This window comes from Ananas comosus, linkage group 1 (genome assembly GCF_001540865.1).
Source record: "Ananas comosus cultivar F153 linkage group 1, ASM154086v1, whole genome shotgun sequence".
In the NCBI taxonomy this organism is placed as follows: domain Eukaryota; kingdom Viridiplantae; phylum Streptophyta; class Magnoliopsida; order Poales; family Bromeliaceae; genus Ananas; species Ananas comosus.
Genome location: NC_033621.1, coordinates 16,974,580 through 17,001,047, shown reverse-complemented (window position 1 = coordinate 17,001,047; position 26,468 = coordinate 16,974,580). Strand labels below are relative to the sequence as shown.

The window sequence follows — 26,468 nt, the reverse complement described above, 5'->3', positions numbered from 1 at the left end:
TATCGGCGAAAAGAGACCATTTGAGCTTCGTTTCTGCCTAGGAGGCTGAGACGACGTTGTAGCAAGTGCCGAATCACGTTCCTAGAGGTCTTGACATCATCGAAAGGTGGGTGGTGTCATCCCGAAGCAACCGGGCTCCTCTTTATGTCTTAGTATATTGTAACCTTGCATCTCTTATACATGTGCATTGTAGGATTGCATTGTTATTCCATTCCTTATGCTTGCTAGTTGATATCAATGTATGAGTTGAATGCTTGATATAGTGGTTAGATAAGGATTGGGTCTTGACATTGAATCCTAAAGTGTCGAGGAAAAGAGATGGGCTCGATGGTTACCTAATGACATGACGAGTGGCATTTAACTTAGTGTAAAGTGACACTAGTAAATTATGAACTTAGGGATAGGTAGACTCCCTAGCGATGACTCGTTGAGCAAGAACATAGTGTAGCTAAACACTTGCATATGAACATTGGGATAGGTGGATTCCCGAGTGACTAATAGGCCTAGCGGATAGGGTATCCTCGAGTTGAGAGGATGGATCATACTCACAGTCTGTTTATACTTGTGGTGGTCGCGCCACACAAGTCGTCGTGCACTCCGAAGTTTGGCGCGAGAGGGGCAGAGTTGATGTCCTGCAGGCGGTCCCGGGTTTGAGAGCGAGGTGAGTCTCCTTACCATACAGGATGGCGAGGTGAGTCGTGGGCGAACCCGAGGGATCGCCAATGATTGGTTGAACAAGATAATAGCACTGTCTATTGAACATATGCTTATTGGACATTGTTAGTGGACATAGTTGCATGTTAATTGATTACTCACTATATGATGCATGCATACATGACTATTGATTGGGCAAAGTAGTATAGTTTTCCTACTATGTCGTTTACTGCCTTCATTATCTATCTATCTATTTATCTATCTGCTTTTGCCCACTCGAACCTAGTAGGGAGATCGGCGGAGTCGGCGGCCGAACACACTGGGAACTATGGACAATAGTTCTCACCCCACTTTATTGCAGGGCGTAGTACGAGTACGCCGGGTGAGGACCGCGGCAAGGGCATTGCGCCCGAACAGTAGTAGCTTAGTAGCTTTACCTTTTTGCATTAGTGAACCCTTTTGTATCCAAATGTTATATGCATTGGGAGAGCTACTTATGTATATTGGAAATGATCAATGTATTCATTTTGGGAAAGATATAAATGTAAATTAATGTAAATGAATGCAATGTGATGTAATAGCTAGTTGTACCTCTCTTTGTTCACTTGTATGTACTCGTGACTCTTGCTCTTATCTGTTGGCACTTGTAGGGCCCCTCGTTGATTGTGTATGTATAGAATTTCTGTTTCTGGGCAAATTCTTGTACATGATTAAGTTGTTTAGCCTTGGGCAGACAGGGGAGGTGTTGTCTGTTCGGCGACTGTTCGACGTGCCCGAATCGGGCCAAATTGGTAGCGGTCTCGGGGTGTGACAGTAATAATGGTATCAGAGCCGTTAAGAGCAAGTAAAGAGAGAGTCTAGGATCGACCTAGGAGACCCTAGGATGGAAACCTTAAGGCTATAGGTGCGTGAGTGGAACGTGGACCTATAACAGTAGCGGAAGTGATTCGATTGGGTCGAGATTGAGGTTATGTCTCTAGTAATCGCTAGAGATGGATTCAAGTGGTATTAGTTCTTGACTTTAGGTGGTTGTGTTGGCAGCCGACAACATGACGCCAAGGGTCTCGAACGAGTATGCTTGTGTGCTTCCGCCCGATTTTATTATTGATTCGTGATGTGTCGTAGTCGCGACGAGGTAATCGGTTAAGGTGATTAACCAGGTATTTGCGTTTCAGGAGCTAATGGCACCGAAGAGACGCTACACGCGCAGATCGGTTCCGGCACCACCTCCCAAGGTGCCAGAGCAAGCTGGACCTCCCCGAGTGCCCGAGCCTCTTGTGGTGCCCGAACAAGCCGGGTCTAGTGAAGTACAAGAGTTACGGGTGCAGGTGACAGCACTAGTTGGTGTAGTGCAGCGCCAAGAAAGCCGATTTGAGCGGCTCCAGGAGTTGATTGAGCGGCAAGTGACGGCGGCAGCTACAATGGCGATGGATGGTCGTGATCTACCCGCACCCTCGGCGCGTGTGCCTGAAGCGGCGGAGGGTGAGGGTATAGCGGCGGTCCTGGTGGCGGCACGTCCCCCGCTGGCCATCGTCCCTCCGGCGGCTTCGGGTTCGGCGACACCCGATGCGGCGGCCGAGGAAGTGGAACGGGAGCGTGTGTTGGCGGCTTTTATCAAGTTCAGGAAGTTCAATCCGCCCATCTTTGAAGGGGAGAAGGTGGAGCCGTCGATGGTAGAGTCGTGGGTCGACTCAGTGGAAACACTCTTTAAGGACTTATATACCTCGAAAAGAGACAAGGTATATCTCGCTACACATTGCCTGGAGAAAGCAGCGAAGGTATGGTGGAAGCGAGTGAAGCGAGATCGGCCTTCCGACCTTCCACCGATGCTATGGGAGGAGTTCAAGAGGGCCATGTTCGCCAACTATTTTTCCGACACAGAGAAGCAAAAGCTCCGGGAGAAGTTTTGCAAGTTAAGGCAAGGGGACCGCTCAGTGGCGGATTATGAGCAGGAGTTTTCCCACATCATAGACTGTGTCCCGGATGTGGTGAGAGATGATTGGGACCGGGCCAACTGGTTCTTGCGAGGACTTCGGCCGGGGATCTATAAGGCCATGCAGATACTCAAGCTCACTACCTTTGTGGAGGTTTTCGATCGAGCACTGTGGGCGGAGCATGGTGATGCCCATGTGCGTGAGGAGCGTAAGCTGTTGGCCGAGTCGAAGGTCAAGGGGAAAAAGCGACAGGGTGGTGGTTCGGGGGGACAGGCAAGCTCCAAGAAGCCCCCGAAGTATCCGCGGACTCAGTACAAGGGTCGTGGAGCGCGACGGTGTGTCCGCCGGAATTACCCAACCCCTTTATATGCTCGTAAGCCTAATTCTACAAGTTTATTATGATTTAACAATATTATTATCATAAAAAAATGTGCAAAAAAAATTATATTGACATACTAATTTATGATATTACTTACCAGAAATGCTATTGTACAGCCGTCGATATAGCCGCCAACTCTTTCTTGGCCGCTATTTCGACGCTTCACACGTGGGGAGGCTCTGGAGATCGAACTTACAAGATAATTACATACAGCATGGACCCAGGCAATTACCAGCCGGAAGTGTGAGATGAGTAGTCCTAGGATGGGTGACCCCTTGGGAAGTTGGGGCGTCACAGTTGGTATCAGAGCCAATTACCAGCCGGAAGTGTGAGATGAGTCTCGGCTGAGCCAGGGTCTGGATGACGGGCTAGCGAGACGAGTCTCACATCGCCTGGTACTTGTGAGTCTGAGCCTGACGAGGACGTCAGGGCTTAAAGGAGGGGAGATTGTGAGACCCCAGATAGTCCTATATATGAGATATAATAGGGCTAAACTCTTAACCCGGCTTAAGCATTTTGGGTGGTGGCTAGACCCAAGAGGTTAAGAGAGTTAAGCGTGCTAGGACGGGAGTAATCCTAGGATGGGTGACCCCCTGGGAAGTCGGGGCGTCACACAATGCATATATATTCGCAAGTACAAAGTGATAAAAGTGTTATATTAAGCTTTAAGAGTGTTCTTTTATGGCATAAAATTGTCAAATTGTCAAGCATACATGTTCGCAAACACAAAAACTATAAGAGTGTTTTACTAAGAGTGTTCTATTATCGCATAAGAGTTTAAGATGTTCGCAAGCACAAAAATGATAAGTGTTCTTATAAGCTCTAAGAGTGTCAGATTGCAACGCATACATATTCGCAATCAACTATACATATACCAATACAAACAAATTAATCATTAATATGAATATACAAGTATGCTATTTCGTTTCAAGCAGCGTAGCAAACTAACTCTTAAAACTATATAGCACCGTTCTACTAATCCATAAGAGAATATACTAGTAACCCTAAACATATTTTCTATATCTTTTTGCTATTTAAACGAAATCAAACTTTACCCTAAATACTAATTTGTATATTTTGAATGAATAATACAGTTTTCTATCATAAACCAAGCAAAATTTTATGAAATGTATGAAATATATGTGTGTTACTGTGGAAGCATCTTTTAAACCCTAAACCCTAATCCTAATCGTAAGCCCTTTATTTTAAAAATACAACAAAAAATATAATATACCAGTAGTGTTCTAAAATAAAATGAATCAGCTAGTTGGTGACGAAATCCGAAGCACGCAAAGACAAACCGAAGTTGCAACCCTAAACCCTCAAATTATAAATTTTATATTAACTTAAAAATTAAAAATAAAAGATTATAGGAATTAAAATAATTCTCTGTTTGAATTGAGTCCTTTGTTTCAGTTGTGGTCGATTTAACTCCGAAATCGTTCCCAATTTCGGACGCTTACGAGTGAAGAAATGCGTGACAGGTACTGGGATGGACAGGGGAGCGATTGAGAGGCGACCTCCTACCAATGGAGAGAGGCGAGGGCGAGAAAAATAAAGAGGGTGACCGGAAGAGAGAGGGTGGGCAGGAGAGAGAGGGTGAGTAGTAGGGTTTAGGTTTGCTTTTGCAAAAAATAAACAGAGAGTAAGCTTATAATCTACTGTGCTAGAAGATTAATAACAGCCGTTGGATGTGAGAGTTGTAGAATATACGCCCAACCAAATATGTCTAGATAGACTTTTCCTTAAAATAAACAGTAAAAGCCATATGCACGCAAGATTGTGAAGGAAAAAATAAAAAGAAGTGAAAATTGTCTCATGTAAATTGTACAATGGACCAATACCCTTTTTTTTGTCGCTCTTCGTCTAACCACTTTGTCCTCTCCCCTCCGCCATCTCTCTCTCTCCGACTTCCATGGCCTCCTCCTCCTCCTCCTCTGTAGCCCAACTCTTCTTCTCCTTCTTCTCCATCTCCACCCTCCTGCTTCTCCTCCTCCCTTTCCCCTCCCTCTCGGTCGCCTCCTTGGGCGACGACCTCCTCGGCGCAGCGCGGGAGCCCGAGTTCGCCGATTGGCTCACGGGGATCCGGAGGCGGATCCACCAGCGCCCGGAACTCGCGTTCGAGGAGGTCAAGACGAGTGGGTTGATCCGGTCGGAGCTCGACCGGCTCGGGATCAGCTACTCGTGGCCCGTCGCGCGGACCGGTGTCGTCGCTTCCATCGGCTCCGGCTCCGCCCCCGTTTTCTCTCTCAGAGCCGACATGGACGCCCTTCCTTTGCAGGTAATCTTAATCTTTTGTTCTTCTTCTTCTTTTTGTTTGGGTTCTTTCGGATTTGGATCATGTGAGGCTTTAATTTGGTTTGGGGTGCCGGGGGGGTTTAAGGTGAGATTTTGATGGATGTTTTTTGTCATTGAACAGTAGAAACTGATGATCCTTTGGATTTTATATTCCGATTACAACATATTCATTTTCAATGAATCAAGAACGTATTCTTTATCGTGAGTATGTTGTATTAACTTTTTCACTCTATATGCATATTCTCTATTCAACAAATGGGTAGACCTATTTAAAGATTAGCTTATGATGGAATGGCGAATGTTCAACAGCCGATACTCTTACACATTCATTGAAGTAGAGGGACTTATCTGAGTCACCGTTGATAGCTGGTTAGTTCAAGATAAACTAAATTTTAACTCATGATGAACAGTGATGGTACCTCAAAAATCAATGCAGTTTTTTGTGCAATTGGAGAACTAATAAAACCTATTTCAGCTGCTAAATTTCTCTCAGAAATGCTCAAGTACATTAAAAAGTAGTATTAATCCTAGTAATTAGGGGCCTGTTTGGATGCATGAACATCATGTTTAGCATATCTCTTTTATTTACTCAAAAAGTATTTGATAGATGAGGAGTATGATCCATTTTCTTATATTTAGCATCTAAGATATTTTGTCGTAATGAAATAAATCACCTCATAGGTGTGGGTGAAATGTACTATTTTAAGAAATCAGGCTGCAAAGACCTCATGATGAGCTAAAATCAAACTCCTGACTTGCAACCACAAAAGGAAAATCCTCATAATGCACCAGTTATCACCGGATAACTTGTTTTGACACCCAATCGGATAACTTGCTTTGGCATCCAATTGCAACTTAAATTTCTTTTCTTGGCTAGATATTTATCTTTGAAATTCCATTTCTTTATGTCGGAATTCGTCCACATTAGGATTTAGGATTTATCTAAAATATTCCTAATCCATAAGGAATAAGGAATAAATATTGATAATTATCTGAGATATTCCTAGTCTACATGGGATAAGAAATAAATCTAAAAGATGGATCCTAATCTGTTTAAATCTTTATCTATGGAAGACTCAGTCAGAATAGGATTAGCATTAACGTCTCCCTTATGGCCTGTAAATACATGAGGTATTGACCACATACAAGATGCGAGAAAAATTAATTTAATCTCTCCACGAAATTCTCTCTCTCGGGTTCGCTCTAGGGCACCATCAGAAACCCTAGGGATTTGGGCGGTGTGCGGCTATCGACTCTAGTAGTTGCATTGCAACGAGAAAGAATAACGTGTGAGACAAACTGTTGGCGGATCAAAGAGTTCGTAAAACAAGACGAGATCAGATCCTGATAATTGCAACATAAATTCTGCTATAAAGAGGTATGTAAAAATCTATATGACTTTTGCACTTTATTTTGGATATTAATTCTTCAAAACAGTGGTATCAGAGCCATACAGTGCTTATTTTCGCTCCATGATCCGTTTTTGACATCGAATGAATTTTTTAGTTGTTGTTTTTTGAATAATAAATTTGCAACGATTTGTATAAATTAAATAATAATAATAATAATAATAATAATAATAATAACAATAACCGGCGAAGTTTTGAGTCGTAAATTGGCAGATAGACCTAGTTTGGTCTATGTATTCCCAATCCGCGCATAATTAGGCCGCGTTTTGGATCTTATGGATTCTCATGTGCGCATGGTCCCTTGCGAACCGTGCCAGATGAGACTCGCCTTCGCTTTGGTGGCCTGCAGAGGGCCCGTCCGTGTTGGGCCGGCGGGCTTGCTGGGCCCACCCGCGCTGGGCTTGCGGGCTCTCGGGGCCCGCCCATAATAGGCCTGCAGAGGGCCCGCCCGTGCTGGGCTTGCGGGCTTGTAGGGCCCGCCCGTGAGGGCCTACAGAGGGCCGCCCACACTGGGCCTGCGGGCTTGAAAGGCTTGCTCGCGATGGGTCTGCAGAGAGCCCGCCTTTGCTGGGCTTGCGGGGCCCGCCTGAAATAGGCCCAAGCGCGCTAGCAAGGCCAGCAAAGGCCTAAGCCCAACCCGTGGACTTACAGGTTCAATTTAAAATTTAAAAAAGCGGGATTTGAACCCACAACCTTTAATATTGAGCCTCTCTTACTTCCTCTAACCACTTCGACCAACTTTTTTTGATACAAATCAATGCAAATTTATTCATTAAATATTATTATTTGATGCATGTTATGATTGTTTCATAAATTGTGTTTTATTTATTAATTACTGTATGACATGGATTTATTCTTGATCAATTTGATTTGTTATTTTAATCTGCATTGGATGAGATGATTATTAGTTTTTTCCAAAGACGAAATTTTCGATTTGAAGATGCAGTGAGAAATTTTATTATCAGATTGAATTGAGAATATTATTGTGGATATTTGTGCCTAATTTAAAATTATGTGCTTTATTGTAGTGATATATGGCTTCCAAAATTTTTTTCATCACCGATTTACTAAATCAAGATAGGCTTGATGGAATGAATTATGATATGTGGTATAGAAAAATTTAATATCTCCTTAATGCGAAAGAGGTACTTGGTCATTTAACCAACAGCATGTTTCGGCCTGAAGAAGGCACGACGGCTCAGCACCGTTGTGATTTGCAAGCCTATAATGAGTGGTTTGGGAAAGATCGAAGTGCATGCTATACGATGTTGAGCTGTATGCACGATGACTTGATTAAGGAATTTGAGAATTATGAGACTGCTAAGAGCATGTAGGAGCAACTCAAAGTAAAATATGGTAGCACATCAACAACGAGGCTTCGTGCCTTGAATCTCAAATTCAATCAATCAATATATGTTGGACCCGAAGCATTCTACAGCAGAGCACTTAAGGGTGATGTCTGCTGTGATAAGAGAACTTAAAGCAGCCGGTTGCGAGCTCAATGATGAACAACAGGTTCAGTCAGTTATAAGGTTATTACCAGAGTCATATTGGAATCAAGCTCAATGATGAACAACAGGTTCAGTCAGTTATAAGGTTATTACTAGAGTCATATTGGAATCAAGTCAAGGTTGTGCTAACTCAATGAGAGTATTAAGACCTTTGACGATATAGCTCGACATCTTGAGTTGGAAGCGGAGCGCAGAGAGGCGAATCCTACTAATGCACTCGTTGCCCACGGTGGACAGCGCAGATGCAAGTGGCCTAAGCGTAAACACCGAAATAGAGAAAGTAAATATGGAAGACTGGGAATCGCGCAGAATGAGGGCAGAATAGATAAGCGCCGCAAAGGTAGGCACGGAAAGAAAAACTTAAATAAAGTGAAATGCTATAACTGTGGAAACATGGGACACTTCGCTCGTGATTGTACTGAGCCGAACAAGGTAAATCCCAATTATGACTCTATTTATGTGTGTTCGCATGTTTTTGTTGCTCACGCTCTCTCTCTGATTGAATTGTAGACACGGGAACAACAAAGCATGTAACGAGAAATCGAGCAGGATATGTGGATTATCGTCGGGTGTCTGCTGGCAACCATTATGTCATGATGGGAAATGACACTGAGGAAGAAGTCCTTAGTATTGGTGCATACCAACTTAGATTGCGTAATGGTTCTTATTTAATATTACATGATGTGCTGCATGCACCGAATATCCGATGTAATCTAGGGAAAGGTGAAAAGAACCCCAATCGGGATCAGTTTTAGCGTTACTTAGATTAGGTTTTTCTTTTCAATTTACGAATACTAATTAGCTATTTATTTGGGTAAGGACTTTTATGGTAATGGTTGTTTAAAGAATGATTTTTTGTCTTAGATTTGGACTTGGAATTTATTAATAACAATAATAATTCTGCTTTATTAGTTTCTTCTAATATTGTGTTTAATTCTATCAAATGACATGCGAGATTGGGTCATATTGGATAAGAAAGAATGGCTAGACTAGCTAGAGAAGACTTGTTGGGGTCACTCGATAAGCTTAGCCTACTTCCTTGTGAACCATGTTTGGTAGGAAAAGCCTATAGAAAGCCTTTTGGTAAGGCACGTAGGGCAACTCATCAATTGGAGCTAGTTCATTCAGAGGTCATGGCGCGTCCTATTTTCTCACTTTCATCGATGACTACTCCCGTTATAGTTCGGTATATTTGTTGTCTCACTGTTCAGAAGGTTTGGATTATTTTAAATGCTTCTTAGTGGTGGCTGAGAACCAAACATAAAGACTAAAAGTTCTACGTACTAATAGAAGACGAGAGTATTTATCAGACCAGTTCAAGAAACTATGTGAGAAAAAAGGGATACGCAGACAATTAACTATTCCCGGCACTCCGTAACAAAATGGTGTTGTAGAGCAGAGGAATAGGACACTTTTGGATATGGTTAGGTCAATGATGGTGCAAGCCAATCTCCTAATTAGTTTTTAGGGTGATGCACTGTTGATTGCTGCCTATATACTTAACCGAGTGCCCTTTAAGTCAGTTCCTTCAACTCTTTATGAGTTATGGCATAGTGTAAAGCCAAATTTGGAAGGCTTACGCCTATGGGGGATTGGCAGGATATGTGCACAATACTTTTCATAAATATGGAAAGTTAGGTCCTAGAGCAAATAAACAAAATTTTATTCGATATTTTGATTGCTCGAAAGGCTATGTGATGTATGGCAAGCATCCTGATGGAGGAATGACTGAGATAGAGCAGTGATTTAAAAGGCGCGCCTCGGGCGCGCGCCTAGGCTCTAGGCGAGATCGCTCGCGCCTAGGCAGCTCCTAGGTGGGCGACCTTGCCCAGGCGCGCGCCTCTTGCGCCCAGGCGCTTGCCTTTGCTAAGGCGCAAGGCGCGCCCGATGCTAAAAAAAAAAAACTGATGTGTTGGACTTTGGATCCAACATCCAATAACCCGTTAAGTATTTTCACTCTCTCTCCTTCTCGCTGGGTCTCCACGGCTCCACAGCCTCCGCGGCTTCGGTGCGGTGCTCCGCTCGAGCAACCATCCGCCATCTCCTTCTTTCTCGGAGAGTCTCCACGGCTTCGATGCTCTGCTTGACGGCTCGAGCAAGCAACCAAGCGTCACCTCTCTCTCTTTCTCGCTCGGTTCAACACTTCAACCTATCGCGCACCTAGGCGAGGTGCGATCTCTTCCCCTCTCACATTTTTTTTTTTCTCTCTCTCTCACACTACGGTCTCTATCTCTCACGTTTTTTTTTTTTTTCTTGTAAACACTAAACAGAGCCTTTCTCTGTTTCTTTTTAAACAGCAAATACTCTCTCTCTCTCTCTCTCTCTCTCTTTGTTTTCTATTTTTTTCTTTTTTGTATAAACAGTAAAGCTTTCTTTATTTTTTTCTTGAGAGACACTACTTCTCTATTCTTTTTTTTTTGTAAACTATGTTCTGTTTTTTTTTTTTTTTTTTTTTTTTTTTTTTTTTTTTTTNGTAAAGACTCTATTTTTTCTATTTTTTCTTTTTTTAAAACAGAAAACACTCTATTTTCTCTATTTTTTCTCTTTTTTTTGGGTGAACAGTACACACATCTCTCTATGCTTAATTTTTTTTTTTAACAGTAACTTCAATGACAATAAGTGAATATTGTCAATTTGTCATTGAAAACAACTAGTAAAAATTGTATTTTTGCTGAATTAGAAATCTTGCTGAAACATTGCTTATTTTTTAGATTTCTTTTCCATATTTGTGGAGTGCCAACTTGCTGTTGAATTTCTTGAATGGATTCGGAAGCATCCAAAAGAGACCCTGCATGGAAGTATGTACATTTAGTAGATCAAAAAAATAAAAATGATCTTGCATGTAATTTTTGTCAAAAAGTAACAAAAGGAGGAATTTACCGAGCAAAACAGCATATTGTTGGAGGCTTTCGAAATGCAAAAGCGTGCTCCAGATGTCCACCACATGTGAGGGAGGAAATCAAAGACTTTATGATTAAAAAAATATCAGAGAAGGAGCAAAGTGATTTCATACCTGACTTTGAAGATATAGATAACTTAAATGACAATGATGAGGAAAATGATGTTGAGGAATTGAACTCTGAAGGAAAAAGAATGCAAAGCAAAAGTAGCGGCTGTAGCGTTGGTAGTAGTAAAAGTGCAAAAAAAAAACTAAGACAAAAGGGACCATTGGATTTGTATTTCAATTCTAATGCAGAGAAGGTAGTTCAAAATAAAAAGGATGGAAAAATGAAGCAAACTACTATCAACGAAGTTTGTAGGAAGGAGTTGAGAGAAAAAGCTTGTAGAGATCTAGCAAAATGGTTTTATGATGCTGGAGTACCTTTCAATGCTGCTACTTATGATAGCTTTACTGTGGCAATCGAGTCCATTGGACGATTCGGCACTGGCATGAAACCACCTTCTATGTATGAATTACGGGTTCCTTTTCTTCAAAAAGAGATTCAAGAAACGAAGAATTCACTGAAAGGCCATATGGAGGAATGGGTAAAGACTGGATGTACTATAATGTGTGATGGATGGAAGGACAGGAGAGAAAGGACTCTTATAAACTTTCTTGCAAATTCTCCGATGGGCACTGTGTTCATTGAATCTATTGATGCCTCCAATTACACGAAAACTGGCGAAGAGATGTTTAAGTTATTGGATAGTATGGTAGAGCGTATCGGGGAGGTCAATGTCATTCAAATTGTGACCGATAGTGCATCAAATAATGTCTTAGCCGGTAAGAAATCCTACAAATTTTTTACATTATTTGATACATAATTTTATATTATTTGGTGGAATATTTGTTTAACTTGAAATATGTGAATTTTTAATAGGAAAATTGTTGGAAGCAAAGCGACCACATTTGTATTGGTCACCTTGTGCCGCCCATTGCATTGATTTAATACTTGAGGACATTGGAAAAATGCCCGAGGTGCATAGAACATTGAAAAGGGCAACGACATTGAATAGTTATATTTATACCCGCACCGGCGTAGTCAACATGATGAGACGTTTCACAGGCCAAAGAGAGTTGCTTAGACCTGGCATTACAAGATTCGCAACGGCCTTTCTTACCCTTCAACGGCTACATAAGCAAAAGAGCAACTTGAGAAAAATGTTCACATCGGATGATTGGACCAAGAGTAAATGGGCAAAGGAACAAGCGGGCAAAGGGGCAGCTAGCATTGTAATGATGCCTACATTTTGGACTAGTGTTATTTTTATTCTTAAAATTTTTGGCCCTCTCGTTCGTGTACTTCGGCTTGTTGATGGTGAGAAAAGGCCGGCAATGGGTTACATTTATGAGGCAATGGATAGAGCAAAAGAAGCAATTGCAAGGTCTTTTAAAGAGAGAGAGGAGAAATATAGTGATATATTCAATATTATTGATAAAAGATGGGAATGCCAACTTCATCGCCCTTTACATGCTGCTGGCCATTTCTTGAATCCTGAATTCTTTTATTCAAATTCAGAAATCCTTAGAGATGAAGAGATTATGGCGGGTTTATATGAAGCTTTGCAAAAATTGATTCCAAGTGCTCAAGAACAAGATAAAATATGCGATCAACTAAGTGTGTATCGTGAAGCACGTGGACTTTTTGGGACTAATATGGCAATTCGACAAAGGAATACAAAGTCACCAGGTATACCTTATCTAGCAAAATTTATACCGTATGCATTTTAAACTTTTAGTAGTTATTTCTTATAAGTTGTAAGTAGATAAGAAAAAAAATGAAGTCATTTATATACATTTTTATTAATAGAATATCTGAATGAACAGGGGAGTGGTGGAAATTGTTTGGATCATCAACACCAGACTTGCAAAAATTTGCAATTAGAGTTCTTAGTCTCACTTGTAGTGCTTCCGGTTGTGAGCGAAATTGGAGTGTTTTTGAACATGTAAGTTGCAAGATCAAATCATCTTATTTAATACTTAAAACTTTATATTTTCTTTATTTCAATAAGGTTGTTTGTTTATTTTGCAGCTTCATAGCAAGAAAAGAAATAGGCTCACACAAAAATGCTTAAATGATTTGGTGTATGTAAGGTATAATAGAGCATTGAAGCGGCGGTATAAATTGCGTGACACCATCGACCCTATCTCAATGAGTGAAATTGATGATAGCAATGAATGGTTGATTGGAAAAATGGATGAAGACAATGATAATGAGGGGAAAGATGATGATCATGTTTGGGAAGATGACACTTTGACATGGAATATTGTGGCAAAAGCAGCAGGAGTGGATGAACCTTCACACCGTACTAGATCACTCAGTTCCACAGCTTCCACCAAGTGCACTGGTAAAGGAAAGGCAAAAGCTTCATCTTCTCACACTCGGAATGTTACTACCTTCATAGATGATGAAGAGCCTGATTTTGATGATGCTCTCGAAACAGAAGATGAAGAAGAAGAGGAAGACATTGGAAATGACAAATCTGACGAAGAAGAAGAGTATTCTTCGTCAAGTGGTGGACATGATGATTGATGAATTAAGACTAATTAATATTTTTAGTGTGGCTGTGTGGCCCATTTTGGCTCGATTGACCTTGAATACTTAGTTTCTATATGATGCCTTTTTTATGTTCTTTGGCTTAAAACTTAAGTTTTTAACTTTTTATGCATGCTACATTGCTACTTGCCTACTTTTTGATGATCTTATGCTTATAATTGGTATGTTTTTGACGTACTATTAGTTTGTGCATTACTAGTTAGCTTTATACTCGCCTTTATTTAGAGATGAAAAGGTATGTTGTTCTCTACTTTAGTTCTTTTTGCATGTGTTATTTTGTTTTTAGCATTATTATAATCATATATCTGTTGTTTAGTTTCTTTTTTTACATTATTTTTTTTTTCCGATGATGTGATTAAATGGTTATTCATAAAATATCTATTGTGTAATATGATTTTTAAAGAGTATTCATTGCCCTTTAATAATTGTTAAAAAGTATATTTGTTTATTTCAAGTGTGCGCCTCACCTCTCTCAGGCGCGCGCCTGCTCCTTGCGCCTAGGCTCTAACAGCCTTTTGCGCCTTGGTGCGCCTTGGGCTTTTTAAAACACTGAGATAGAGTCCCGCGATGTGGATTTTCTTGAGCATGATTTTCTAGACATTGGTGAGATTAAAAAGGATCTGTACTATACGAGTTGCAAGAACCTAACAGGGTTGCTCAATTGTTAGGCGAGAATGCGGCACTGAGGCCGCATAAAGCTATAGTCCAAAACAGTAGGAGTGATCCTATGGTCAGTGGGAGTGTGCCAAATGACCATGGCTCACAAAGTCCATCATTATGAAGAAATAAACGTGGAGGTGGTTCCCGTCGTCGATTTGAAATTGAAGGGGAATCGTTTATGTGCGCTTCTAGATGTTGATAAGCCAGCTTTTTATGAAGAAGCTATGAGTTCACCAATTTGTGATAAATGGCTAGCTGCTACGGAGGATGAGATGAGTTCTATGGCTAAGAACAATACGTGGGAGTTAGTTGATCTTCCGCCTGGACGTAAAACTATTGGAAATAAATAGATTTTTAAAATAAAACGGAAGACAGATGAATCAATTGACAAATTTAAGGCCCGACTAGTGGCGAAAGGATACACCCAAAAAGAGGGAGTAAACTATGAAGAGACATTCTCCCCAGTGGTGAGGTTTGTCTTAATTCGCCTGATTCTAGCTATTGTTGCACATTTACATTTGAAATTGTTCCATATGGATGTGAAGACTGCATTTCTGAATGGAGAACTAAACGAGGAGATTTGTATGAATCATCCTCTTGGTTTCATAGCCGAAGGACAAGAGCGCAAAGTGTGTCGCTTAAAACATTCTATTTACGGCTTGAAACAATCGTCTAGGCAATGGTACCAACGTTTTCATAGAGCAATTATTTCAATAGGCTTTGTGATGATCGAAGAAGACCATTGTGTGTATGTTAAAAGGGAAGAAAAAACTTTTCTTATCCTTTCACTATATGTGGACGATATCTTGTTAGCCGAAAATAATATGGAGTTAATTATTACCACACAGAAGTGCTTGTCCTCTACTTTTGAGATCAAGGACATAGGACAAGCAGATTATGTACTGGGAGTCAAGATCCATAGGGATCGATTTTGAAAATTTTAAGTTTGTCTCAAGAGACTTATATCAAAAAAATTTTAAAGCGATTCTGAATGCATAATTCGAAACCTATTGACACTCCAATGGAAAAGGGTCATTATCTTAACCTTGAACAATGCCCTAAAACAGAAGAAGAGAGAAAGCAGATGGAAAAAGTCCTATATACGAGTGCAGTCGGCAGCTTGATGTATGCAATGATGTGTATTCGGCCGGACATATGTTTTGTTGTTGGCATGGTTAGTCAATATCAGAGTAATTCTGGTGCGGCACATTGGTAGACAGTTAAAAGGATTTTCAGATATCTGCGAGGTACTGCGAACCTTGCTCTATGCTATCATGGAGGAGAGCTTAGATTGATAGGATACACCGATGCTGGTGGATCCACAGATAGAGATGAACGTAAATCTACCTCGGGATATGCGTTTGTACTTGGAGGAGCTGCTATTTCATAGTGTAGCAAGAAACAAACATCTGTCTCCTTGTCGACTATGGAGTTGGAGTACATTGCATGTACAACAACAGTATAAGAGGCTGTTTGGTTAAGGAGATTTATGATAAATTTGAATGTAACAACACGTGCAGATGATGCTGTTATTATCTATTGTGACAACAAAGCGGCAATAACTTATTATGCCAAGGATCCAAAGTATCATGAAAGATTTAAACACATTGAGACCAGATATCACTTCATTAGAGATATAGTTGCATAGGGTCAGATTGTAATTAAATTTACATTTACTAATGACATGATAGCAGATCTTTTTACCAAACCCCTTATTAGAGATGTTTTTCATAGATATGTAAGAGGATTGGGTTTGTGTAGGATTTGATCCTTATATTTGTTGTATTAATATTTTGCTAATAAATATATTTGTCATCATTCTTTATTCATTTTTTTTGAATTTTAAATTAGTGCACAATATCCTTATGAGAATGAATTTCACCAGGCCCTCGATCAACCCTCTCACACAGGTGATAGCCCTATTGCTAGGAAAGTGAGCAGAATGAGACAAATAAGATCACATAAATGCAGTTAGTAATGCAGGTGATCCACTCTACGCTAAAAAAGCTGGAAGCGTTTAAATCTTGAATGTCGCCTTAAAAGAGCTAAGATGAGACTATATAAAGTCGACAGTAGAGATGGTCCACGACTCTACTTGGCTTGTATGAAGCCGAATATAAAGAAGACACCATGTGGGTAGTCCTGTCTTGAGGTTTGTTGTTTTGAGTTGCAACAGAACCGACATTCATATGGTGTTTTGAGCGTGACATGTCCTTAGAGGTAGCTCCACCATTGCATAAGTTCATACCATATGTGCAAGATCGATCACTATTTTAGAGAGTAACGAAATTGATCCCCGTTTCGTCGCTGTGTGAGCTTTGCGTACCCTTTGGGACTAAGAACCATGTCATGAAGTGGATACTTGGTGATGCTACTTTAGCATGATATCCCAGGGCCATGATTGATTCGGTCTAGCGGAACATGTCTAAGAAAGCAGTCAAGTTGAAATGGATTGCTATGAGGCATCTAAGAAAAAATCATTTGACAATACACTTATAATTTGTGACTCATAGCCCGGGCGATTATGTGTTGAAATTTGTTGTCAATATAATCATGAGAACAAATGCATTGATGAGAAAAATCTAGCTTGCTCTATAGGATCAGAGATGCTATGATCTGGTGTAGTTAAGTGATTTGGGGTATAGACGAGATCTGGAGTTGTAGTGTTATGTTAGTTAGATGGTTGCTTAATATAACACTCATCACTTTTGATTCTTCTCGTTATTGATCGCACCAACCATTTTCCGTATAAAGAGCAAAAAGAGATGATAATATATTTGGGATGAGAAAATATAAATAAGTACCAAGTGTGTACGAGTGGGAGATGTTGGAATTCGTCCACATTAGAATTTATCTAAAATATTCCTAATCCATATGGGATAAGGAATAAATATTGGTAATTATCTGAAATATTCCTAATCTACAGGGGATAAGGAATAAATTTAGAAAATGGATCGTAATCTGTTTAATCTTTATCTATGTGAGACTCAATCAGAAAGGATTAGGATTAACGTCTTCCTTGTGGCCTATAAATACATGAGGTATTGGCCACATACAAGATGCAAGAAAAATTAATTTAATCTCTCCACAAAATTCTCTCTCTTGGGTTCACTCTAGGGCACCATCAGAAACCCTAGGGGTTTGGGCGGTGTGCGGCTATCGACTTTAGTAGCCGGATTGCAACGAGAAAGAATAATATGCGAGACAAATTGTTGGCGGATTAATGAGTTCGTAAAACAAGACGATATCATATCCTGATAATTGCAACATAAATTCAGCTATAAAGAGGTATGTAAAAATCTATATGATTTTTGCACTTTATTTTGGATATTAATTCTTTCCAACACTTTATAGATTGATGATGATGTTTCTTTGATTTACATTGCAAACCTTCTTTATAGTTAGAAGCAGAATGGCTTATAAAATCCTAGTTTGTTTTGTAGTATTTATCGCCAGTCATTTTGAACAACTTGGCAGCTAGAGACTAATTATTTGACATATTTATTCTCCCGAAGGAGCTGGTAGATTGGGAGTTCAAGAGCGAAGAAAGTGGAAAAATGCATGCTTGTGGGCATGATGCTCATGTGACAATGCTCCTAGGAGCAGCTAAGTTGCTTCAACAAAGAAAGAATGAATTAAAGGTAATTCTATTTACCAGCAATTTCTATATTGTATTGGAGGCTACTGTTCTATCATATAATTGTGAAGCTCAATCAGATATTCTGAATAGTCTATATGAAGGAGGGATATCAACTACTTTGATCCTGTCATTAAAGTTTAGGACAGGATTCGGAAAGTTCCACTGGTACTTCATTTCTGCTATATTTGTTTGGGTAGTCCTGGTGCTTTCACTCTATTGCAACTTACTCCTCCAACTAAAACATTTTGATCACCGAATTTCTAGTATATTGCAATCGCATCCTTGGTTCCTTTTTGCTGTCCAACTTTCTTCCATCGGAATGGCCATTTTTAACCCTGATTCTGATAAAACTAAAACAATTAGTCATTTACAGGAGAATGGTAAAGCAGTTTTTTCTTTTAAAAAGGCTCATTCATGCAGTTCAGTTTTGCTGTATTAATTGATTACTGATTTTATTATTTTTTTAAAATATTTCTTTGCCTTCTCCTGTTGAAGGGCACTGTGAAGCTTGTTTTCCAGCCAGCAGAAGAGGGTAATGCTGGTGCCTACCATGTATTACAAGAAGGTGCTCTGGAGAATGTGCAGGCCATTTTTGCTTTGCATGTTGACCCTTTCCTTCGAACAGGTGTGATTGCCTCGAGATCTGGACCTCTTCTTGCAGCCTCTGGACGTTTCTTAGCCACTATCAAGGGAAAAGGTGGGCATGCTGCAGCCCCTCATAGAGTCATTGATCCTGTTATCCCTGCATCGCTTGCAATCCTCAGCCTCCAACAGCTCGTGTCCCGTGAGTCTGATCCTCTTGAGAGCAAAGTGAGCTAGATACCTTCCCCCATTGCTCTTGTTCTTTTCCTACATCTCAATAAACTAATGGTTGAAATTTCTTCTAATACTATCATCTAGAATAAAATATACGACAGGGTTAACTATAAATTTGCTCGCTAAAATTTGACTTAGATATTGATGCTGTACTCGTAATTTTTAGTTGTAACTAGCATACAAATTTGGTGCTGTTAAATAATACGAAAGAATCGTTATTCTCTAAGGCTGCGTTTGGTTCGGGTACAACTAAGACCTGCTTATTCTAGGGATAGGTACATGTTCAAGAATAAGCAAGAACTAGACCAATTTTGTATTTGGATGAAAATTGGGTTATTCCTAGGAATAAGGTAAATAGTGTTTGGATGGTTAGATTGGAACAAGAGGAATAATAGTTATAATTTTAAATTAAAATTATTTATCTAATTAATTAACATCAAAATATTACTTAAAGAAATTAATAAATTAATTAATTTATTAGCTAAATATTGTATAGGTTGATCAATATAAATATTAGTTTATAGATAAATATATTAAATTATTAATAATTAATTAGCTAATTAATTATAAGTAATAAATTAATTAATTACTTCATTATTTAAGCAATGGATACTGATTTAAATATATTAGTTAAATTAATTAATAATATAATAACATAATTAAAAAAATTAATTAAAATAAATTAAGGCTTTAATTAACCTTGTTCCCACTTGGGAACAAACTTGTTCCAGGAAAAATGTGGAATAGCAGTTCCAGTTTTATACCATATTATATCAGTTTATTTTAGGGATCCGAGAACTACTGTTCTCGGATACGAAAATTCTCGTTTGGAAACAAAGGGGGCCTAAAACCTTAAGTTGAGAGAACGGTGTTTAAATATTTTTATATTTAATACTCCCCTTTCACGTCTGGGTTCGAAACTTTTCGATAGGTCCATGATGTGGATTTGAATTAAATAGGAGGAAATTAATAATATTAGGAGTTTGCCATGACTCGAACTCAGGAACTTCTGCTTTGTTATCATGTTAAATAATATGAAACAATCTTCTCTAAAAGATTAAGCTGGTAGAGAACAGTGTTTAAATATTTTTATATTTAATAGGTGCATTAACCAGTACCAAATTCGGATACTGCTTAGGGCCCGTTTGGCTCGAGTTATGTAATATTACAAAGTATCTCGATATATCCAGGTATGTTAGATTTCGGCATGAGATTACTACTGATGCTGCATTAGCGCGTTTGGTTTAATACAGTAATGTAATACTAGATTACAGTATTGATAGCATTAATATATTTGGTTCAGTTTATAAAATTTAGTAATCTTGACATAAAAGTATAATTTTTTCCAAAATTGCCCTTGTTGTGGTCATTTGAATATTATTTTTTACGGAAATAACAAATGAAGGGAAGGAGATCGTCATGATTACTTGGGAGGACGACGCAATAGAAGATGATAGATGTTCGTGCGAGAGAGAGAGAGAGAAAGAGAGAGAGAGAGACACGTCAAGAGAGAGAGAGAGAGAGAGCGAGAGAAAGCGGCGTGCGAGAGAGAGGGAGGAAGGCGAGAGAGAGATAAAAATAATACTGTTAATTAGATTTGGGGTTATTGGAGGGTAAAATTGTCATTTTACATAATATGTAGTATTAACGGGTTTCAGTAATACAAGATACACGACCCCCCTCCCATTCATATTTTCGATGTAATCCTGCTCGATTTGTAATGTTACATTAACGACTAGATTACATAGCGGATTAACCAAACACAGTTATCCTGGCAGGATTGCCTGTAATCCTGCCAGGATAACTCGAACCAAACGCACCCTTAGGGGCATGTGAAGACTATGGCAAGTGTAATGATGTTTTACATTAGAAGCTTTATTAGGTTTCTATTATTTAATGCTTAAGTAGATTGTGAACTGGAAGTAAGAAAGTTTCTTATTATTAGGTTCTGTAGAGAAAGGAAATCTAGTATCTACAAATGATATTTCATAGAATTTGCATTGCTCAAAAGTAACAAAGCAGTGCCTCTTTTTTTTTTCTTTTTTTTTTTTTTTTCATTTTATGCTATTTGAAGGTAATATCAGTTGGGTTCATAAGGGCAGGAGAAGCATACAATGTCATTCCGGAGTCGGTAACTTTCAGCGGCACTTTCAGAAGTATGACAACTGAAGGCCTCTCCTACCTCATGAAACGGATTAAAGAGGTAATTCTCTGACTTATGCGACACTCACCTTCTGAATTATTGTAAAAAGTAAAGCATGATTTTAATTCACGTTGATCATTAAACAAAAAGGCAGAAATATGCTGAAACCTCCTAACTATTAGCAGAAATTGCATATTGTCAACTGAACTATAGAACCTTGGGAAAAATAAAAAACAAGCCATGTAATATCTGTCGGTATCAATCAACTGCTCCAGTCACACTTCTATCAAGTTTTGTGGTTGCGTTAACATGTGATTATGATGTTAACACGTGATTATTATTTGACCTTATGTGACAGCTCAATAGTCTCATATTAGATATAAAAAGTATTTGTATATATAAGGACTACGCACTCTTAGTACTAATAACTATGCTGAAACATTTTGAGCTGATGGTATGGATAACAAGTTGCTCATGCTAGTGGGCTGGTTATTATGTTGTACAAGTTCAACTTTATCCCTATTTTCTTCTGAATGCCTGCACTAATTCAGGGGTATGTAAGGTATTTGGCTTTGATAAAGTTGATAGCTGTTAGGGGACATTTGGTTCATGCTAAATATATTAGATTACTGAAAATCCATTACAGATTATAGCATTTGGCTAACGGTACATAGTAATATGATCGGGAATATTGTATTCCCAAATGAATTGAATTTTTCTCCAGAAGGGAGAATCCTATTAACGTGGAAGGTGATGCGTATTTCCTATTCATGAGTATATGGAATCTCACTAGTTTTCATAATTCCCAAACTGCCATCAATCTTTTTTGAATTGTAAATTTAGATTTAAATTCATTTTTTTAAATTAAAACGTTAAATTCAAATTACATTTTGAATTCAATTTTGAATTCAAATTTAGATTTTGAATTCAATTTTTGGTTTTGGATTCAAATTTTGACTTTAAAATTTGATTTTGGATTCGATATTTAAATTCGAATTCATACTCTATTCGATTTCAGACTCAAATTTAAATTTTGAATTCTGACTTAGATTTTAAATCTAAAATTCAAATTTAGATTTTGAATTTAATTTTGATATCAATTTCAAAATCAAATTTAGATTTTGAATTTGATTTTCAAATTCAATTTCAAATTTTAAATTTAAAATCTGAATTTGAATTCAAAATTTAAATTCAAATTAGATTTGAAATCACATTTCAAATTAAAATACAAATTTTGAATTTGAATTTAAAATCCAAATTCATGTTATGAATTTGAACAGGTTATGAATTTGATTTTGAATTCAAATTAAAATAAAAATTTAAATTCAAATTTAGATTATGAATTTGATTTCAAATTTGGAAAATTTTAAATTCAAATCTAGATGGTAAATTCAAAATTTAAATTTAATTTTGAATTCAAAATTTTAATTCATTCTTCTGAATTCAAATTTCAATATGAAATTTAGATTTGGAATTTAAATTTGATATTCAACTAGTAAATAATGTAAGTAAATAGTTTTTTTAAGTATAAGGGTAATTGTCGAAAATCATATATATTACTCCTACGGTACTGGAATTTTACTTTTAAACTAAACACAATAATTTACAATCCTAGTAATCTTCAATGAGATGAGTATGCAAAACAAATACAGAAATATATAATTCTCAAGTAGTCTCATTATGACGAATGAAATTTCTTTAATTTTTCACTACTTAGGAATCTTAGATAACAAGATCCAAACACCCCCTTAAAGAAACTAACGGGAATCAGGGTGGTTGGGTCGTTAATCGCGACGAACAAGCAGATTTCTCATATTGCTTTTGTACTTATTATACTTCAGATGGCTATCTGCAATCATATTGATTTTGTGTCCCGGTGGAGTCTCTAATTTGTCCTTTCCTCACCTTAAAGATTATAGAGATGCAAGCCGCAGTTCACCGTTGCAATGCCACAGTAGACTTCATGGAGAAGCTCATCCCATACCCTGCGACTGTGAATGATGAAGAGTTGTATGCCCATGTGAAGGCCGTGGGCGAGGGCCTTCTCGGAGAAGCTAATGTTCAGCTGCGCCCACCAACCATGGGTGCGGAGGACTTCAGCTTCTACTCGCAGAAGATGGCGAGCACAATGTTCTTTATTGGTGTCGGAAACGAGACTATGTCGCCAACCCACAATTTGCACTCTCCATATTTTGTTCTTGATGAGAAAGCGCTTCCTGTTGGAGCTGCTCTTCATGCTGCCGTCGCAATCAAGTATTTAGACGGACATAATAAACGTCCACACAAACGGTAAATTAATGATGTTAATTAATTATTAGGCAATTTTCTCTTTTTTCTGGAAAAGAAAAAATCGAAGTGCTTATGCTACTAGACTTTCGCAGAAGTGGGCGTTTGAGTGAGACTCTTTGAGGATTTCCTCTACTAGCTTTTACTGTAATGTAAGCCTGAAAATCTTTTCACTAGCTCGCTAGAGCTCTAACTAGGAAAGTTTTTAATTAGAATTTCTGCTTTTGGAATGCGGGTAGCTCATTTTGATTTTGTGAAAACCTGTGAAGCTCTTGTGCTAAAAATCTGTATCTTTCCCATGCAATAATGCAATGCTTGTAAATAGCTTAATCAGAAGAGCCTATGGTCGGATTTAACTTTTAGCTTCGTGATCCAGGGTCTTTCTCAGGTTACCCGCCTTAAATTTTTCATTGATTAGCGCTCAGCGTAGAAATATGCCTCACTGTGGGAGAGCATCAAATTCTGATATTGTTTCCACTTTATTTTCTGCTTAGTTGATCATGATTAGGCCACCATCTTCCTGTAAGGAAGCGATTGCGTACTTTTTAAGCTGTTTGTACTGATATAGGGTTTAGCCATTGATGATTTATACTAAAAATCATGATCTAGAATGTGTAAAGTGTTTCATAGTTTTTAAAATTAAGGGCATGTTTGGCTCATGATTGTAATAGGAATGATAAATGAAATTGGATTGCTTTGGAATGGTAACTGGAATGACGAATCATTTAAAAATGTTTGGTTCATTATTAGAATGAAAATTTAAAATTTTTGAGAGAGAGTTTTGATTAAGAGAGAGGAAAGTAATGAAGGGAGAGGAGGTAGATGTTGGTGAAAGAGGATTTTGAATAGTTTACTTTGGAATGAGCTAATCCGGAATTCAAAGCCGGATTGGATCATAAATGGATTTGGTTCGGAATCGGAATTCGATTCCTATAAAACAAATGTCAATTATCGGAATCAATAAATTTCATTTCGATTTCATAGTCTAAAATAGGTGAACCAAACATGGCGTAATTGTGAGTGCATTAAGCGGTCACCTGGCACTCTTTAAGGAGAAAGGAGTTGTGGCGAAATTATTAATGTTTCCCTACTTCTCAATAATAATGTAGAAATTATATTTTAGTCAACTCAATTAGATATGGAGGATGCTATATTAAGACAACAAACAGTATTAAGACAATAAACAATACGCAATGATGGGCTTTATAAACTTTAAAAATTAAAATCGTACTTTTGCTATGATTTCGATTGCAAATGCGGATGGCGATTCCTTGTTCACGATCTATAAAAGAGCAGGGCACTTCAAGTCTGTTTCTTTATCTCCGGAGATAAAGCCCGTCACAAAATATTAGGATTAGAATTGAACCGAAACTTGCGCGCGCGTGTGTGTATATATATAGAGTTCGGTTATAGTGCTTGTAAAAGCACCAAGCACTTGGTGCTTGTAAAAATTTTACCGTTAGATCTACACGTTTGATCATTTTTACCCGTTAAATTATACTATTCAACCAATCATCCACTCAACCCTAAGGGGCCCACATCATCCTAATCGCACATCCCTTAATTCAAAGGCCGAAAACTTACAAGTACCAATAACTTGGTACTTTTAAAAGTATAGGAGCTCAATTATATATATATATATATATATATATATATATATTATATATATATATATATATATATATATATATGTCTCCTATACTTTCGAAAGTACGGAGACCTCTATGCTTGTAAGTTGTTTTCGTGATGGGACATCCGATTCGGCGATCGTTCTATTAAACTTGATCTACACTATTGAGCTATTTAGAAACCAAATTTCATAATTTTTTGACTTCGTTTGTCTAGTGAACGAGTAGCCTCAAAATGAACGCGACAATTGAAATCTCATAAAAAAATGGAAAAAGGACTCAAATTTCAAATCAAAAGTATTGATCTGCTATTGATGTTAAGTAGAATTTTCTATCAAATTTTTATGTAATTTGATACTTCTAAAACGTTGAACTTAAAAACATGTAACATCGGCCATTAAAATAGGCATTTTTGAGACCTTTTGATCGCATGGTAAATGATGGTAAAAAATTATAAAATTTGGTTTCTAATAGTTCCAATAGGGTAGATTATATTTAACGAGCTGATCGTCGAATCAGATGTCCTATCATCGAATCAGATGTCCTATCATCGAAAAACAACTTACAAGGAGGGAGGTCTCCGTACTTTCGAAAGTACAGGAGATGTACTCTATATATATATATATATATATATATATATATATATACTTTTTACATATATAATAATTATGATTCAATATATACATATATATATGTATATATATATATATATATATATATATATATATATATATAGAATTGAGCTAGAATACTTTTAGAAGCACCCGGAGGTGGTGCTTCTAAGTTTTTAGCACTTGGATCTACTCTTTGATTATTAATAGCCTTTGAATGAAACACTATTTCACCTACCACCATCATCCCAACACTACATTTCTTTATCCAAAGGCTAAAAATTCAAAAGCACTACCTCTTTGGTGCTTTTGGAAGTATTCTAGCTCAACTCTCTCTCTCTCTCTCTCTCTCTCTCTCTCTATATATATATAAAATCTAATGTAAGGATGTTTAATTATGTTCTTTAATTAAGAATGTATCTAGATATATCCTAACCGTGAATCGACCGTATCTTTTATATATCAGCTTGAATATATCGACTGTATCTTTATATATCGCCTTGAATAAGATTACGTAGGCCACATCTAACATGGCCTTACAACTATGAAAACTTTCATCTTCATAAGAGTAGAGTAGCCAGACACTTATTAATCAAAATAGTTTCATGAGATTGACGCCTATGTATGAGGTGTTATATAGGCATAGTCTTTCATATTTGTCTTCCCAGTATTGATGCTAAAATCTTTTCATTTATTACCAAAAGAAAGCAAAAGCCAAAGAAACTTGTTTCCTTCAATTCTTTGTTATTGTAGTCATCATAACATCCAACCCAACGGGCATAGGTCCAACACGATGGCCACCATCCAATGTATGGGTTCATCTCGTCTGCCATGGAATCGACCGGCGGAGATCCAGAGAAACCTCGGAGAGCTTACCTCAATAGGTAGGGGGATAGGGCGCTCATCAGGGAGAGAGAGATAGAGAAAGGCAGAGTAGCGGGCAAGAGGAGAGAGGAAGGGCATTGAGAGACTCATCGGAAAAGGCGTACAGGAAGGATAGG

At 38.1% G+C, this 26,468-nt stretch overlaps 1 protein-coding gene across 8 annotated transcripts; it reads left to right on the top strand.

Annotated features, from left to right (window-relative positions):
- On the top strand, positions 4,733-23,499 carry LOC109711517 (IAA-amino acid hydrolase ILR1-like 3). Of its 8 annotated transcripts, none has more exons than XM_020234657.1 (6): positions 4,798-5,248; positions 17,859-17,984; positions 18,479-18,515; positions 18,609-18,793; positions 20,874-21,002; positions 22,855-23,499. In XM_020234657.1, exons 1-6 carry the CDS (start codon positions 4,883-4,885, stop codon positions 23,233-23,235), a joined length of 1,224 nt encoding a protein of 407 aa, XP_020090246.1. In that variant the 5' UTR covers positions 4,798-4,882; the 3' UTR covers positions 23,236-23,499. The 8 variants fall into 8 exon arrangements, with proteins under 8 accessions (XP_020090204.1, XP_020090246.1, XP_020090261.1 ...); XM_020234632.1 differs by lacking the exons at positions 17,859-17,984; positions 18,479-18,515; positions 18,609-18,793; positions 20,874-21,002; positions 22,855-23,499 and adding exons at positions 7,703-8,189; positions 8,254-8,617; positions 8,696-10,354; positions 10,897-11,909; positions 12,007-17,630 and having other exon boundaries at positions 5,128-5,248; XM_020234672.1 differs by lacking the exon at positions 17,859-17,984.

Bases quoted from the DNA above. Each gene is read 5' to 3' on its own strand.
- LOC109711517 (XM_020234615.1), top strand. From the start codon at position 4,883: ATGGCCTCCTCCTCCTCCTCCTCTGTAGCCCAACTCTTCTTCTCCTTC. The intron at 5,249-10,896 runs GTAATCTTAATC...CTTATTTTTTAG, and splicing joins TGGACGCCCTTCCTTTGCAG to ATTTCTTTTCCATATTTGTG. The intron at 11,910-12,006 runs GTAAGAAATCCT...AATTTTTAATAG, and splicing joins ATCAAATAATGTCTTAGCCG to GAAAATTGTTGGAAGCAAAG.